This window comes from Engystomops pustulosus, chromosome 4 (assembly GCF_040894005.1).
Source record: "Engystomops pustulosus chromosome 4, aEngPut4.maternal, whole genome shotgun sequence".
Taxonomy (NCBI): domain Eukaryota; kingdom Metazoa; phylum Chordata; class Amphibia; order Anura; family Leptodactylidae; genus Engystomops; species Engystomops pustulosus.
The window spans coordinates 2624372-2636561 of record NC_092414.1 but is presented as its reverse complement, the minus strand read 5'-3'; the positions used below and the strand labels follow the sequence as shown (position 1 = coordinate 2636561).

The 12190-nt window shown below is 54.3% G+C and overlaps 1 protein-coding gene across 1 annotated transcript in view; it reads left to right on the top strand.

Moving 5' to 3' along the window:
• LOC140125904 (receptor-type tyrosine-protein phosphatase O-like) overlaps positions 1–12190 on the top strand; it is a 297842-nt gene that overhangs the window by 151111 nt on the left and 134541 nt on the right. The window contains exons 15-16 of the mRNA XM_072144801.1: positions 3919–4039; positions 7441–7509. Of these exons, the coding sequence (XP_072000902.1) occupies positions 3919–4039; positions 7441–7509 (190 nt within the window). The remainder of the gene's footprint in view (positions 1–3918; positions 4040–7440; positions 7510–12190) is intronic.

Below are 12190 nucleotides of genomic sequence, written 5' to 3'. Positions count from 1 at the left end.
TGTACTGCAGGAGGTGGTCAGATCCCCCCAGGACTGTATACTCACAGAGGTCCCAGTTATTACAGGCCGACCATCCATAACCATGTACTGCAGGAGGGGGTCAGATCCCCCCAGGACTGTATACTCACAGAGGTCCCAGTTATTACAGTCCAACCATCCATAACCATGTACTGCAGGAGGTGGTCAGATCCCCCCAGGACTGTATACTCACAGAGGTCCCAGTTATTACAGGCCGACCATCCATAACCATGTACTGCAGGAGGGGGTCAGATCCCCCCAGGACTGTATATACTCACAGAGGTCCCAGTTATTACAGGCCGACCATCCATCACCATGTACTGCAGGAGGTGGTCAGATCCCCCCAGGTCTGTATATACTCACAGCTGTCCCAGTTATTAGAGGCCAGCCATCTATAACCACGTTCTCCTAGAGAAGGTCAGATCCCCCCAGGACTGTATACTCACAGAGGTCCCAGTTATTAGAGGCCAACCATCCATAACCATGTACTGCAGGAGGTGGTCAGATCCCCCCAGGACTTTATACTCACAGAGGTCCCAGTTATTACAGGCCAACCATCTATAACCATGTACTGCAGGAGGTGGTCAGAGCCCCCCAGGACTGTATACTCACAGAGGTCCCAGTTATTACAGGCCAACCATCCATAACCATGTACTGCAGGAGGGGGTCAGATCCCCCCAGGACTTTATACTCACAGAGGTCCCAGTTATTACAGTCCAACCATCCATAACCATGTACTGCAGGAGGTGGTCAGATCCCCCCAGGACTGTATACTCACAGAGGTCCCAGTTATTACAGGCCGACCATCCATAACCATGTACTGCAGGAGGTGGTCAGATCCCCCCAGGACTGTATACTCACAGAGGTCCCAGTTATTACAGGCCGACCATCCATAACCATGTACTGCAGGAGGTGGTCAGATCCCCCCAGGACTGTATACTCACAGAGGTCCCAGTTATTACAGGCCGACCATCCATAACCATGTACTGCAGGAGGTGGTCAGATCCCCCCAGGACTGTATACTCACAGAGGTCCCAGTTATTACAGGCCGACCATCCATAACCATGTACTGCAGGAGGGGGTCAGATCCCCCCAGGACTGTATACTCACAGAGGTCCCAGTTATTACAGTCCAACCATCCATAACCATGTACTGCAGGAGGTGGTCAGATCCCCCCAGGACTGTATACTCATAGGGGTCCTGATTATTACAGGCCGACCATCCATAACCATGTACTGCAGGAGGTGGTCAGATCCCCCCAGGACTGTATACTCACAGAGGTCCCAGTTATTACAGGCCGACCATCCATAACCATGTACTGCAGGAGGGGGTCAGATCCCCCCAGGACTGTATATACTCACAGAGGTCCCAGTTATTACAGGCCGACCATCCATCACCATGTACTGCAGGAGGTGGTCAGATCCCCCCAGGTCTGTATATACTCACAGCTGTCCCAGTTATTAGAGGCCAGCCATCTATAACCACGTTCTCCTAGAGAAGGTCAGATCCCCCCAGGACTGTATACTCACAGAGGTCCCAGTTATTAGAGGCCAACCATCCATAACCATGTACTGCAGGAGGTGGTCAGATCCCCCCAGGACTTTATACTCACAGAGGTCCCAGTTATTACAGGCCAACCATCTATAACCATGTACTGCAGGAGGTGGTCAGAGCCCCCCAGGACTGTATACTCACAGAGGTCCCAGTTATTACAGGCCGACCATCCATAACCATGTACTGCAGGAGGTGGTCAGATCCCCCCAGGACTGTATACTCATAGGGGTCCTGATTATTACAGGCCAACCATCCATAACCATGTACTGCAGGAGGTGGTCAGATCCCCCCAGGACTGTATATACTCACAGAGGTCCCAGTTATTACAGGCCGACCATCCATAACCATGTACTGCAGGAGGTGGTCAGATCCCCCCAGGACTGTATATACTCACAGAGGTCCCAGTTATTACAGGCCGACCATCCATAACCATGTACTGCAGGAGGTGGTCAGATTCCCCCAGGACTGTATACTCACAGCTGTCCCAGTTATTACAGTCCAACCATCCATAACCATGTACTGCAGGAGGTGGTCAGATCCCCCCAGGACTGTATACTCACAGAGGTCCCAGTTATTACAGGCCGACCATCCATAACCATGTACTGCAGGAGGGGGTCAGATCCCCCCAGGACTGTATACTCACAGAGGTCCCAGTTATTACAGGCCGACCATCCATAACCATGTACTGCAGGAGGTGGTCAGATCCCCCCAGGACTGTATACTCATAGGGGTCCTGATTATTACAGTCCAACCATCCATAACCATGTACTGCAGGAGGTGGTCAGATCCCCCCAGGACTGTATACTCACAGAGGTCCCAGTTATTACAGGCCGACCATCCATAACCATGTACTGCAGGAGGTGGTCAGATCCCCCCAGGACTTTATACTCACAGAGGTCCCAGTTATTACAGGCCAACCATCCATAACCATGTACTGCAGGAGGTGGTCAGATCCCCCCAGGACTGTATACTCACAGAGGTCCCAGTTATTACAGTCCAACCATCCATAACCATGTACTGCAGGAGGTGGTCAGATCCCCCCAGGACTGTATACTCACAGAGGTCCCAGTTATTACAGGCCAACCATCCATAACCATGTACTGCAGGAGGTGGTCAGATCCCCCCAGGACTGTATACTCGCAGAGGTCCCAGTTATTACAGGCCGACCATCCATAACCATGTACTGCAGGAGGTGGTCAGATTCCCCCAGGACTGTATACTCATAGGGGTCCTGATTATTACAGGCCAACCATCCATAACCATGTACTGCAGGAGGTGGTCAGATCCCCCCAGGACTGTATACTCACAGAGGTCCCAGTTATTACAGTCCAACCATCCATAACCATGTACTGCAGGAGGTGGTCAGATCCCCCCAGGACTGTATACTCACAGAGGTCCCAGTTATTACAGTCCAACCATCCATAACCATGTACTGCAGGAGGAGGTCAGATCCCCCCAGGACTTTATACTCACAGAGGTCCCAGTTATTACAGGCCGACCATCCATAACCATGTACTGCAGGAGGTGGTCAGAGCCCCCCAGGACTGTATACTCACAGAGGTCCCAGTTATTACAGGCCGACCATCCATAACCATGTACTGCAGGAGGTGGTCAGATCCCCCCAGGACTGTATACTCACAGAGGTCCCAGTTATTACAGGCCAGCCATCTATAACCACGTTCTCCTAGAGAAGGTCAGATACCCCCCAGGACCATCTGTACTCACTGGGGTATGTGAGCCAAAGGATGTGGACATGTTTAATTAGCAACACTTGGGATGCACCAATAATTATAGCGATACCAAACAGTCCTGGGGTACATGAGATTGGAGACTGACATCTACTCACTAGGATCTCAGGACACCTCAGGAAACACTCCAAACCACACAATAAAGTTTCCACAACGGCCTACGTACATTTTAATATAGTATAGGAAATTGTCCACACCATATTTGGGAAAATGTACATTGTTCTTAAAAGTGAAGGTTTAATTTGACAATTGAGTTTCAGGGACCCTAATCTGACCCTGGGGTACGTAACATTGGGGTTACAGTTGTATTCAGGAACAGGGTAAGGGTTAATAACTAGTTATTTGCTAACGTATCATCTGTGACTTGGGTGATAATTGGGGTTACAGATTAGGGTCCGGGTCTGAGTTAGTCCATTTGTTTGGTTTACAGCCATTTTTAGGGTGAGGGACATGGGATGGTGATCAGGGTCGGTGCGAGGGTTAGGGTTACAGTTTGGCTAGGTGTCGGGGGCTGGTAAATTTGTTAGGATTTGAATTGGGGTCATGAGGGTCACAGTTTGGGTGGCCAGGACATTGAGACGTCTCTTCCATCTTCTAGTTGCAGAGGTGAACCCCAATGTTGTGGTGATCTCGCTGCTCGCCATCCTCAGTATCCTGCTGATCGGACTCCTGCTGGTGACGCTTATCGTTTTACGCAGAAAACATCTTCAGATGTCGAGGTAATTTAATACGAATCCACCCGGTATATGTACATCAGACATATGTATGACAGTACCGGTCAGTCAGTGTATGATACCCCTTCCCCCCCCTCTCAGTGTATCACAGCCCCTATGATAGCCCTCCACCCCCCCACCCCCGCTCAGAGTATGATACCACAACCCCCCCACCCCCCCAGCTCATGTATGACAGTACCGGTCAGTCAGTGTATCAAAAACAGAAGAGAAGGCAGCCGCACTCCGTTGTCCTATTCCAAAAAGTGTTTATTCACATGTGGATACAAAGCTACGTTTCGGCTAGCTCAATGTAGCCATTTTCAAGCAGTGCATTTTCTGCTTGAAAATGGCTACACTGAGCTAGCCGAAACGTAGCTTTGTATCCACATGTGAATAAACACTTTTTGGAATAGGACAACGGAGTGCGGCTGCCTTCTCTTCTGTTTTTGATGCCACTGGATCTCGGGTCAGACCAAAGCAGCTAGCACCCACACGGATTGAATCCCTTGTTACTCACAGTGCTGACCTCCTCTACTACACCCGGTCAGTCAGTGTATGATACCCATTCCCCCCCCTCTCAGTGTATCACAGCCCCTATGATAGCCCTCCCCTCGGTCTCTGTGTGTGGCCGCCCCTCGGTCTCTGTGTGTGGCCGCCCCTCGGTCTCTGTGTGTGGCCGCCCCTCGGTCTCTGTGTGTGGCCACCCCTCGGTCTCTGTGTGTGGCTGCCCCTCGGTGCCTGTGTGTGGCCGCCCCTCGGTCTCTGTGTGTGGCCGCCCCTCGGTGCCTGTGTGTGGCCGCCCCTCGGTCTCTGTGTGTGGCCGCCCCTCGGTCTCTGTGTGTGGCCGCCCCTCGGTGCCTGTGTGTGGCCGCCCCTCGATCTCTGTGTGTGGCCGCCCCTCGGTCTCTGTGTGTGGCCGCCCCTCGGTCTCTGTGTGTGGCCGCCCCTCGATCTCTGTGTGTGGCCGCCCCTCGATCTCTGTGTGTGGCCGCCCCTCGGTCTCTGTGTGTGGCCGCCCCTCGGTCTCTGTGTGTGGCCGCCCCTCGGTCCCTGTGTGTGGCCGCCCCTCGGTCTCTGTGTGTGGCCGCCCCTCGGTCTCTGTGTGTGGCCGCCCCTCGGTCTCTGTGTGTGGCCGCCCCTCGGTCTCTGTGTGTGGCCGCCCCTCGGTCCCTGTGTGTGGCCGCCCCTCGATCTCTGTGTGTGGCCGCCCCTCGGTCTCTGTGTGTGGCCGCCCCTCGGTCTCTGTGTGTGGCCGCCCCTCGGTCTCTGTGTGTGGCCGCCCTGCGGTCTCTGTGTGTGGCCGCCCCTCGGTCTCTGTGTGTGGCCGCCCCTCGGTCTCTGTGTGTGGCCGCCCCTCGGTCCCTGTGTGTGGCCGCCCCTCGATCTCTGTGTGTGGCCGCCCCTCGGTCTCTGTGTGTGGCCGCCCCTCGGTCTCTGTGTGTGGCCGCCCCTCGGTCTCTGTGTGTGGCCGCCCCTCGGTCCCTGTGTGTGGCCGCCCCTCGGTCCCTGTGTGTGGCCGCCCCTCGGTCCCTGTGTGTGGCCGCCCCTCGATCTCTGTGTGTGGCCGCCCCTCGGTCTCTGTGTGTGGCCGCCCCTCGGTCTCTGTGTGTGGCCGCCCCTCGGTCTCTGTGTGTGGCCGCCCCGCGGTCTCTGTGTGTGGCCGCCCCTCGGTCTCTGTGTGTGGCCGCCCCGCGGTCTCTGTGTGTGGCCGCCCCGCGGTCTCTGTGTGTGGCCGCCCCGCGGTCTCTGTGTGTGGCCGCCCCTCGGTCTCTGTGTGTGGCCGCCCCGCGGTCTCTGTGTGTGGCCGCCCCTCGGTCTCTGCGTGTGGCGCCCCTCGGTCTCTGCGTGTGGCGCCCCTCGGTCTCTGCGTGTGGCGCCCCTCGGTCTCTGTGTGTGGCCGCCCCTCGGTCTCTGTGTGTGGCCGCCCCTCGGTCTCTGTGTGTGGCCGCCCCTCGGTCCCTGTGTGTGGCCGCCCCTCGGTCCCTGTGTGTGGCCGCCCCTCGGTCCCTGTGTGTGGCCGCCCCTCGATCTCTGTGTGTGGCCGCCCCTCGGTCTCTGTGTGTGGCCGCCCCTCGGTCTCTGTGTGTGGCCGCCCCTCGGTCTCTGTGTGTGGCCGCCCCGCGGTCTCTGTGTGTGGCCGCCCCTCGGTCTCTGTGTGTGGCCGCCCCTCGGTCTCTTTATGTGGCCGCCCCGCGGTGCCTGTGTGTGGCCGCCCCTCGATCTCTGTGTGTGGCCGCCCCTCGGTCTCTGTGTGTGGCCGCCCCTCGGTCTCTGTGTGTGGCCGCCCCGCGGTGCCTGTGTGTGGCCGCCCCTCGGTCTCTGTGTGTGGAGGCCCCTCGGTCTCTGTGTGTGGCGGCCCCTCTGTCTCTGTGTGTGGCCCCCCTCGGTGCCTGTGTGTGGCCGCCCCTCGGTGCCTGTGTGTGGCCGCCCCTCGGTCTCTGTGTGTGGCCGCCCCTCAGTGCCTGTGTGTGGACGCCCCTCGATCTCTGTGTGTGGACGCCCCTTGGTCTCTGTGTGTGGCCGCCCCTCGGTGCCTGTGTGTGGCCGCCCCTCGGTCTCTGTGTGTGGCCGCCCCTCGGTGCCTGTGTGTGGCCGCCCCTCGGTCTCTGCGTGTGGCCGCCCCTCGGTCTCTGTGTGTGGCCGCCCCTCGGTCTCTGTGTGTGGCCGCCCCTCGGTCCCTGTGTGTGGCCGCCTCTCGGTCTCTGTGTGTGGCCGCCCCTCGGTCTCTGTGTGTGGCCGCCCCTCGGTCCCTGTGTGTGGCCGCCTCTCGGTCTCTGTGTGTGGCCGCCCCTCGGTCTCTGTGTGTGGCCGCCCCTCGGTCTCTGTGTGTGGCCGCCCCTCGGTCTCTGTGTGTGGCCGCCCCTCGGTCCCTGTGTGTGGCCGCCCCTAGCTCTCTGTGTGTGGCCGCCCCTCGGTCTCTGTGTGTGGCCGCCCCTCGGTCCCTGTGTGTGGCCGCCTCTCGGTCTCTGTGTGTGGCCGCCCCTCGGTCTCTGTGTGTGGCCACCCCTCGGTCTCTGTGTGTGGCTGCCCCTCGGTGCCTGGGTGTGGCCGCCCCTCGGTCTCTGTGTGTGGCCGCCCCTCGGTCTCTGTGTGTGGCCGCCCCTCGGTCCCTGTGTGTGGCCGCCCCTCGGTCTCTGTGTGTGGCCGCCCCTCCGTGCCTGTGTGTGGCCGCCCCTCGGTCTCTGTGTGTGGCCGCCCCTCGGTCTCTGTGTGTGGCCGCCCCTCGGTCTCTGTGTGTGGCCGCCCCTCGGTCTCTGTGTGTGGCCGCCCCTCGGTCCCTGTGTGTGGCCGCCCCTAGCTCTCTGTGTCTGCACATTTCTGGATTTTGAACCCTTCTTCATTCCGTGTGTTTAACTATTTCTCATCCCACAACATTCTGAAAGCAGCGTCCTGTCATTTCTTCCCAGGGAATGTGGGGCCGGAACATTCATCAACTTTGCCACCCTGGAGAGAGATGGGAAACTTCCATACAATTGGTGAGTGTGTGAGATAGGTGATATGGTGATATCTCTATGGATGTGCCTATAGGTGATGTCTCTGTGGTGATATCTCTATGGATGTGCCTGTAGGTGATGTCTCTGTGGATGTGCCTGTAGGTGATGTCTCTGTGGATGTGCCTATAGGTGATGTCTCTATGGATGTGCCTATAGGTGATGTCTCTGTGGATGTGCCTATAGGTGATGTCTCTATGGATGTGCCTATAGGTGATGTCTATATGGATGTGCCTATAGGTGATGTCTCTGTGGATGTGCCTGTAGGTGATGTCTCTGTGGATGTGCCTGTAGGTGATGTCTCTGTGGATGTGCCTGTAGGTGATGTCTCTATGGATGTGCCTATAGGTGATGTCTCTGTGGATGTGCCTATAGGTGATGTCTCTATGGATGTGCCTATAGGTGATGTCTCTATGGATGTGCCTATAGGTGATGTCTATATGGATGTGCCTATAGGTGATGTCTCTGTGGATGTGCCTGTAGGTGATGTCTCTGTGGATGTGCCTGTAGGTGATGTCTCTGTGGATGTGCCTGTAGGTGATGTCTCTGTGGATGTGCCTGTAGGTGATGTCTCTGTGGATGTGCCTGTAGGTGATGTCTCTGTGGATGTGCCTGTAGGTGATGTCTCTGTGGATGTGCCTGTAGGTGATGTCTCTGTGGATGTGCCTATAGGTGATGTCTCTATGGATGTGCCTATAGGTGATGTCTCTGTGGATGTGCCTATAGGTGATGTCTCTATGGATGTGCCTATAGGTGATGTCTCTATGGATGTGCCTATAGGTGATGTCTATATGGATGTGCCTGTAGGTGATGTCTCTGTGGATGTGCCTATAGGTGATGTCTCTATGGATGTGCCTATAGGTGATGTCTATATGGATGTGCCTGTAGGTGATGTCTCTGTGGGTGTGCCTGTAGGTGATGTCTCTGTGGATGTGCCTGTAGGTGATGTCTCTGTGGATGTGCCTGTAGGCGATGTCTCTGTGGATGTGCCTGTAGGTGATGTCTCTGTGGATGTGCCTGTAGGTGATGTCTCTGTGGATGTGCCTATAGGTGATGTCTCTGTGGATGTGCCTATAGGTGATGTCTCTGTGGATGTGCCTATAGGTGATGTCTCTGTGGATGTGCCTGTAGGCGATGTCTCTGTGGATGTGCCTGTAGGCGATGTCTCTGTGGATGTGCCTGTAGGTGATGTCTCTGTGGATGTGCCTGTAGGTGATGTCTCTGTGGATGTGCCTGTAGGTGATGTCTCTGTGGATGTGCCTATAGGTGATGTCTCTGTGGATGTGCCTATAGGTGATGTCTCTATGGATGTGCCTGTAGGTGATGTCTCTGTGGATGTGCCTATAGGTGATGTCTCTGTGGATGTGCCTATAGGTGATGTCTCTGTGGATGTGCCTATAGGTGATGTCTCTATGGATGTGCCTGTAGGTGATGTCTCTGTGGATGTGCCTGTAGGTGATGTCTCTGTGGATGTGCCTATAGGTGATGTCTCTATGGATGTGCCTGTAGGTGATGTCTCTGTGGATGTGCCTGTAGGTGATGTCTATATGGATGTGCCTATAGGTGATGTCTCTGTGGATGTGCCTGTAGGTGATGTCTCTGTGGATTTGCCTGTAGGCGATGTCTCTGTGGATGTGCCTGTAGGTGATGTCTCTGTGGATGTGCCTGTAGGTGATGTCTCTGTGGATGTGCCTATTCCGGCTATCAGTATATTCCTCTATATCTGCATATACAGCTAATAACTCATTACTGTCATCTCATTACTACAATCTACACTATGGTAATGTTATGCAGTGGTGCAGTGTATCCTGGGTCATTATGCAGTGGTGCAGTGTATCCTGGGTTATCAGTATGCAGTGGTGCGGTGTATCCTGGGTCATTAGTATGCAGTGGTGCAGTGTATCCTGGGTCATTAGTATGCAGTGGTGCGGTGTATCCTGGGTCATTAGTATGCAGTGGTGCAGTGTATCCTGGGTCATTATGCAGTGGTGCAGTGTATCCTGGGTTATCAGTATGCAGTGGTGCGGTGTATCCTGGGTCATTAGTATGCAGTGGTGCAGTGTATCTTGGGTCGTTAGTATGCAGTGGTGCAGTGTATCTTGGGTTATTAGTATGCAGTGGTGCAGTGTATCCTGGGTCATTAGTATGCAGTGGTGCAGTGTATCCTGGGTCATCAGTATGCAGTGGTGCAGTGTATCCTGGGTTATTAGTATGCAGTGGTGCAGTGTTTCCTGGGTTATTAGTATGCAGTGGTGCAGTGTATCCTGAGTAATCAGTATGCAGTGGTGCAGTGTATCCTGGGTTATTAGTATGCAGTGGTGCAGTGTATCCTGGGTCATTAGTATGCAGTGGTGCAGTGTATCCTGAGTAATCAGCATGCAGTGGTGCAGTGTATCCTGGGTTATTGGTATGCAGTGGTGCAGTGTATCCTGGGTCATTAGTATGCAGTGGTGCAGTGTATCCTGGGTCATTAGTATGCAGTGGTGCAGTGTATCCTGGGTTATTAGTATGCAGTGGTGCAGTGTATCCTGAGTAATCAGCATGCAGTGGTGCAGTGTATCCTGGGTCGTTAGTATGCAGTGGTGCAGTGTATCCTGGGTTATCAGTATGCAGTGGTGCAGTGTATCCTGGGTTATTAGTATGCAGTGGCGCAGTGTATCCTGAGTAATCAGTATGCAGTGGTGCAGTGTATCCTGGGGTATTAGTATGCAGTGGTGCAGTGTATCCTGAGTACTCAGTATGCAGTGGTGCAGTGTATCCTGGGTTATCAGTATGCAGTGGTGCAGTGTATACTGGGTCATTAGTATGCAGTGGTGCAGTGTATCCTGAGTAATCAGTATGCAGTGGTGCGGTGTATCCTGGGTTATTAGTATGCAGTGGTGCAGTGTATCCTGGGTTATTAGTATGCAGTGGTGCAGTGTATACTGGGTTATTGGTATGCAGTGGTGCAGTGTATCCTGGGTTATTGGTATGCAGTGCTGCAGTGTATCCTGGGTTATTGGTATGCAGTGCTGCAGTGTACCCTGGGTCATTAGTATGCAGTGGTGCAGTGTATCCTGGGTTATTAATATGCAGTGGTGCAGTGTATCCTGGGTTATTAGTATGCAGTGGTGCAGTGTATCCTGGGTTATCAGTATGCAGTGGTGCAGTGTATCCTGGGTTATCAGTATGCAGTGGTGCAGTGTATCCTGGGTCGTTGGTATGCAGTGGTGCAGTGCATCCTGGGTTATCAGTATGCAGTGGTGCAGTGTATCCTGGGTTGTTAGTATGCAGTGGTGCAGTGTATCCTGGGTTGTTAGTATGCAGTGGTGTAGTGTATCCTGGGTCGTTAGTATGCAGTGGTGCAGTGTATCCTGGGTCGTTAGTATGCAGTGGTGCAGTGTATCCTGGGTCGTTAGTATGCAGTGGTGCAGTGTATCCTGGGTCATTAGTATGCAGTGGTGCAGTGTATCCTGAGTAATCAGTATGCAGTGGTGCAGTGTATCCAGGGTTATTAGTATGCAGTGGTGCAGTGTATACTGGGTTATTAATATGCAGTGGTGCAGTGTATCCTGGGTCATTATGCAGTGGTGCAGTGTATCCTGGGTTATCAGTATGCAGTGGTGCAGTGTATCCTGGGTTGTTAGTATGCAGTGGTGCAGTGTATCCTGGGTCGTTAGTATGCAGTAGTGCAGTGTATCATGGGTTATCAGTATGCAGTGGTGCAGTGTATCCTGGGTCGTTAGTATGCAGTAGTGCAGTGTATCCTGGGTTATCAGTATGCAGTGGTGCAGTGTATCCTGGGTCATTAGTATGCAGGGGTGCAGTGTATCCTGGGTTATTAGTATGCAGTGGTGCAGTGTATCCTGGGTTATTAGTATGCAGTGGTGCAGTGTATCCTGGGTCGTTAGTATGCAGTGGTGCAGTGTATCCTGGGTTATCAGTATGCAGTGGTGCAGTGTATCCTGGGTTATTAGTATGCAGTGGTGCAGTGTATCCTGGGTCATTAGTATGCAGTGGTGCAGTGTATCCTGGGTCGTTAGTATGCAGTGGTGCAGTGTATCCTGGGTCGTTAGTATGCAGTGGTGCAGTGTATCCTGGGTCGTTAGTATGCAGTGGTGCAGTGTATCCTGGGTCGTTAGTATGCAGTGGTGCAGTGTATCCTGGGTCGTTAGTATGCAGTGGTGCAGTGTATCCTGGGTCGTTAGTATGCAGTGGTGCAGTGTATCCTGGGTCGTTAGTATGCAGTGGTGCAGTGTATCCTGGGTCGTTAGTATGCAGTGGTGCAGTGTATCCTGGGTCGTTAGTATGCAGTGGTGCAGTGTATCCTGGGTCGTTAGTATGCAGTGGTGCAGTGTATCCTGGATCTTTAGTATGCAGTGGTGCAGTGTATCCTGGGTCGTCAGTATGCAGTGGTGCAGTGTATCCTGGGTCGTCAGTATGCAGTGGTGCAGTGTATCCTGGGTCGTCAGTATGCAGTGGTGCAGTGTATCCTGGGTCGTCAGTATGCAGTGGTGCAGTGTATCCTGGGTCGTTAGTATGCAGTGGTGCAGTGTATCCTGGGTCGTTAGTATGCAGTGGTGCAGTGTATCCTGGATCTTTAGTATGCAGTGGTGCAGTGTATCCTGGGTCGTCAGTATGCAGTGGTGCAGTGTATCCTGGGTCGTTAGTATGCAGTGGTGCAGTG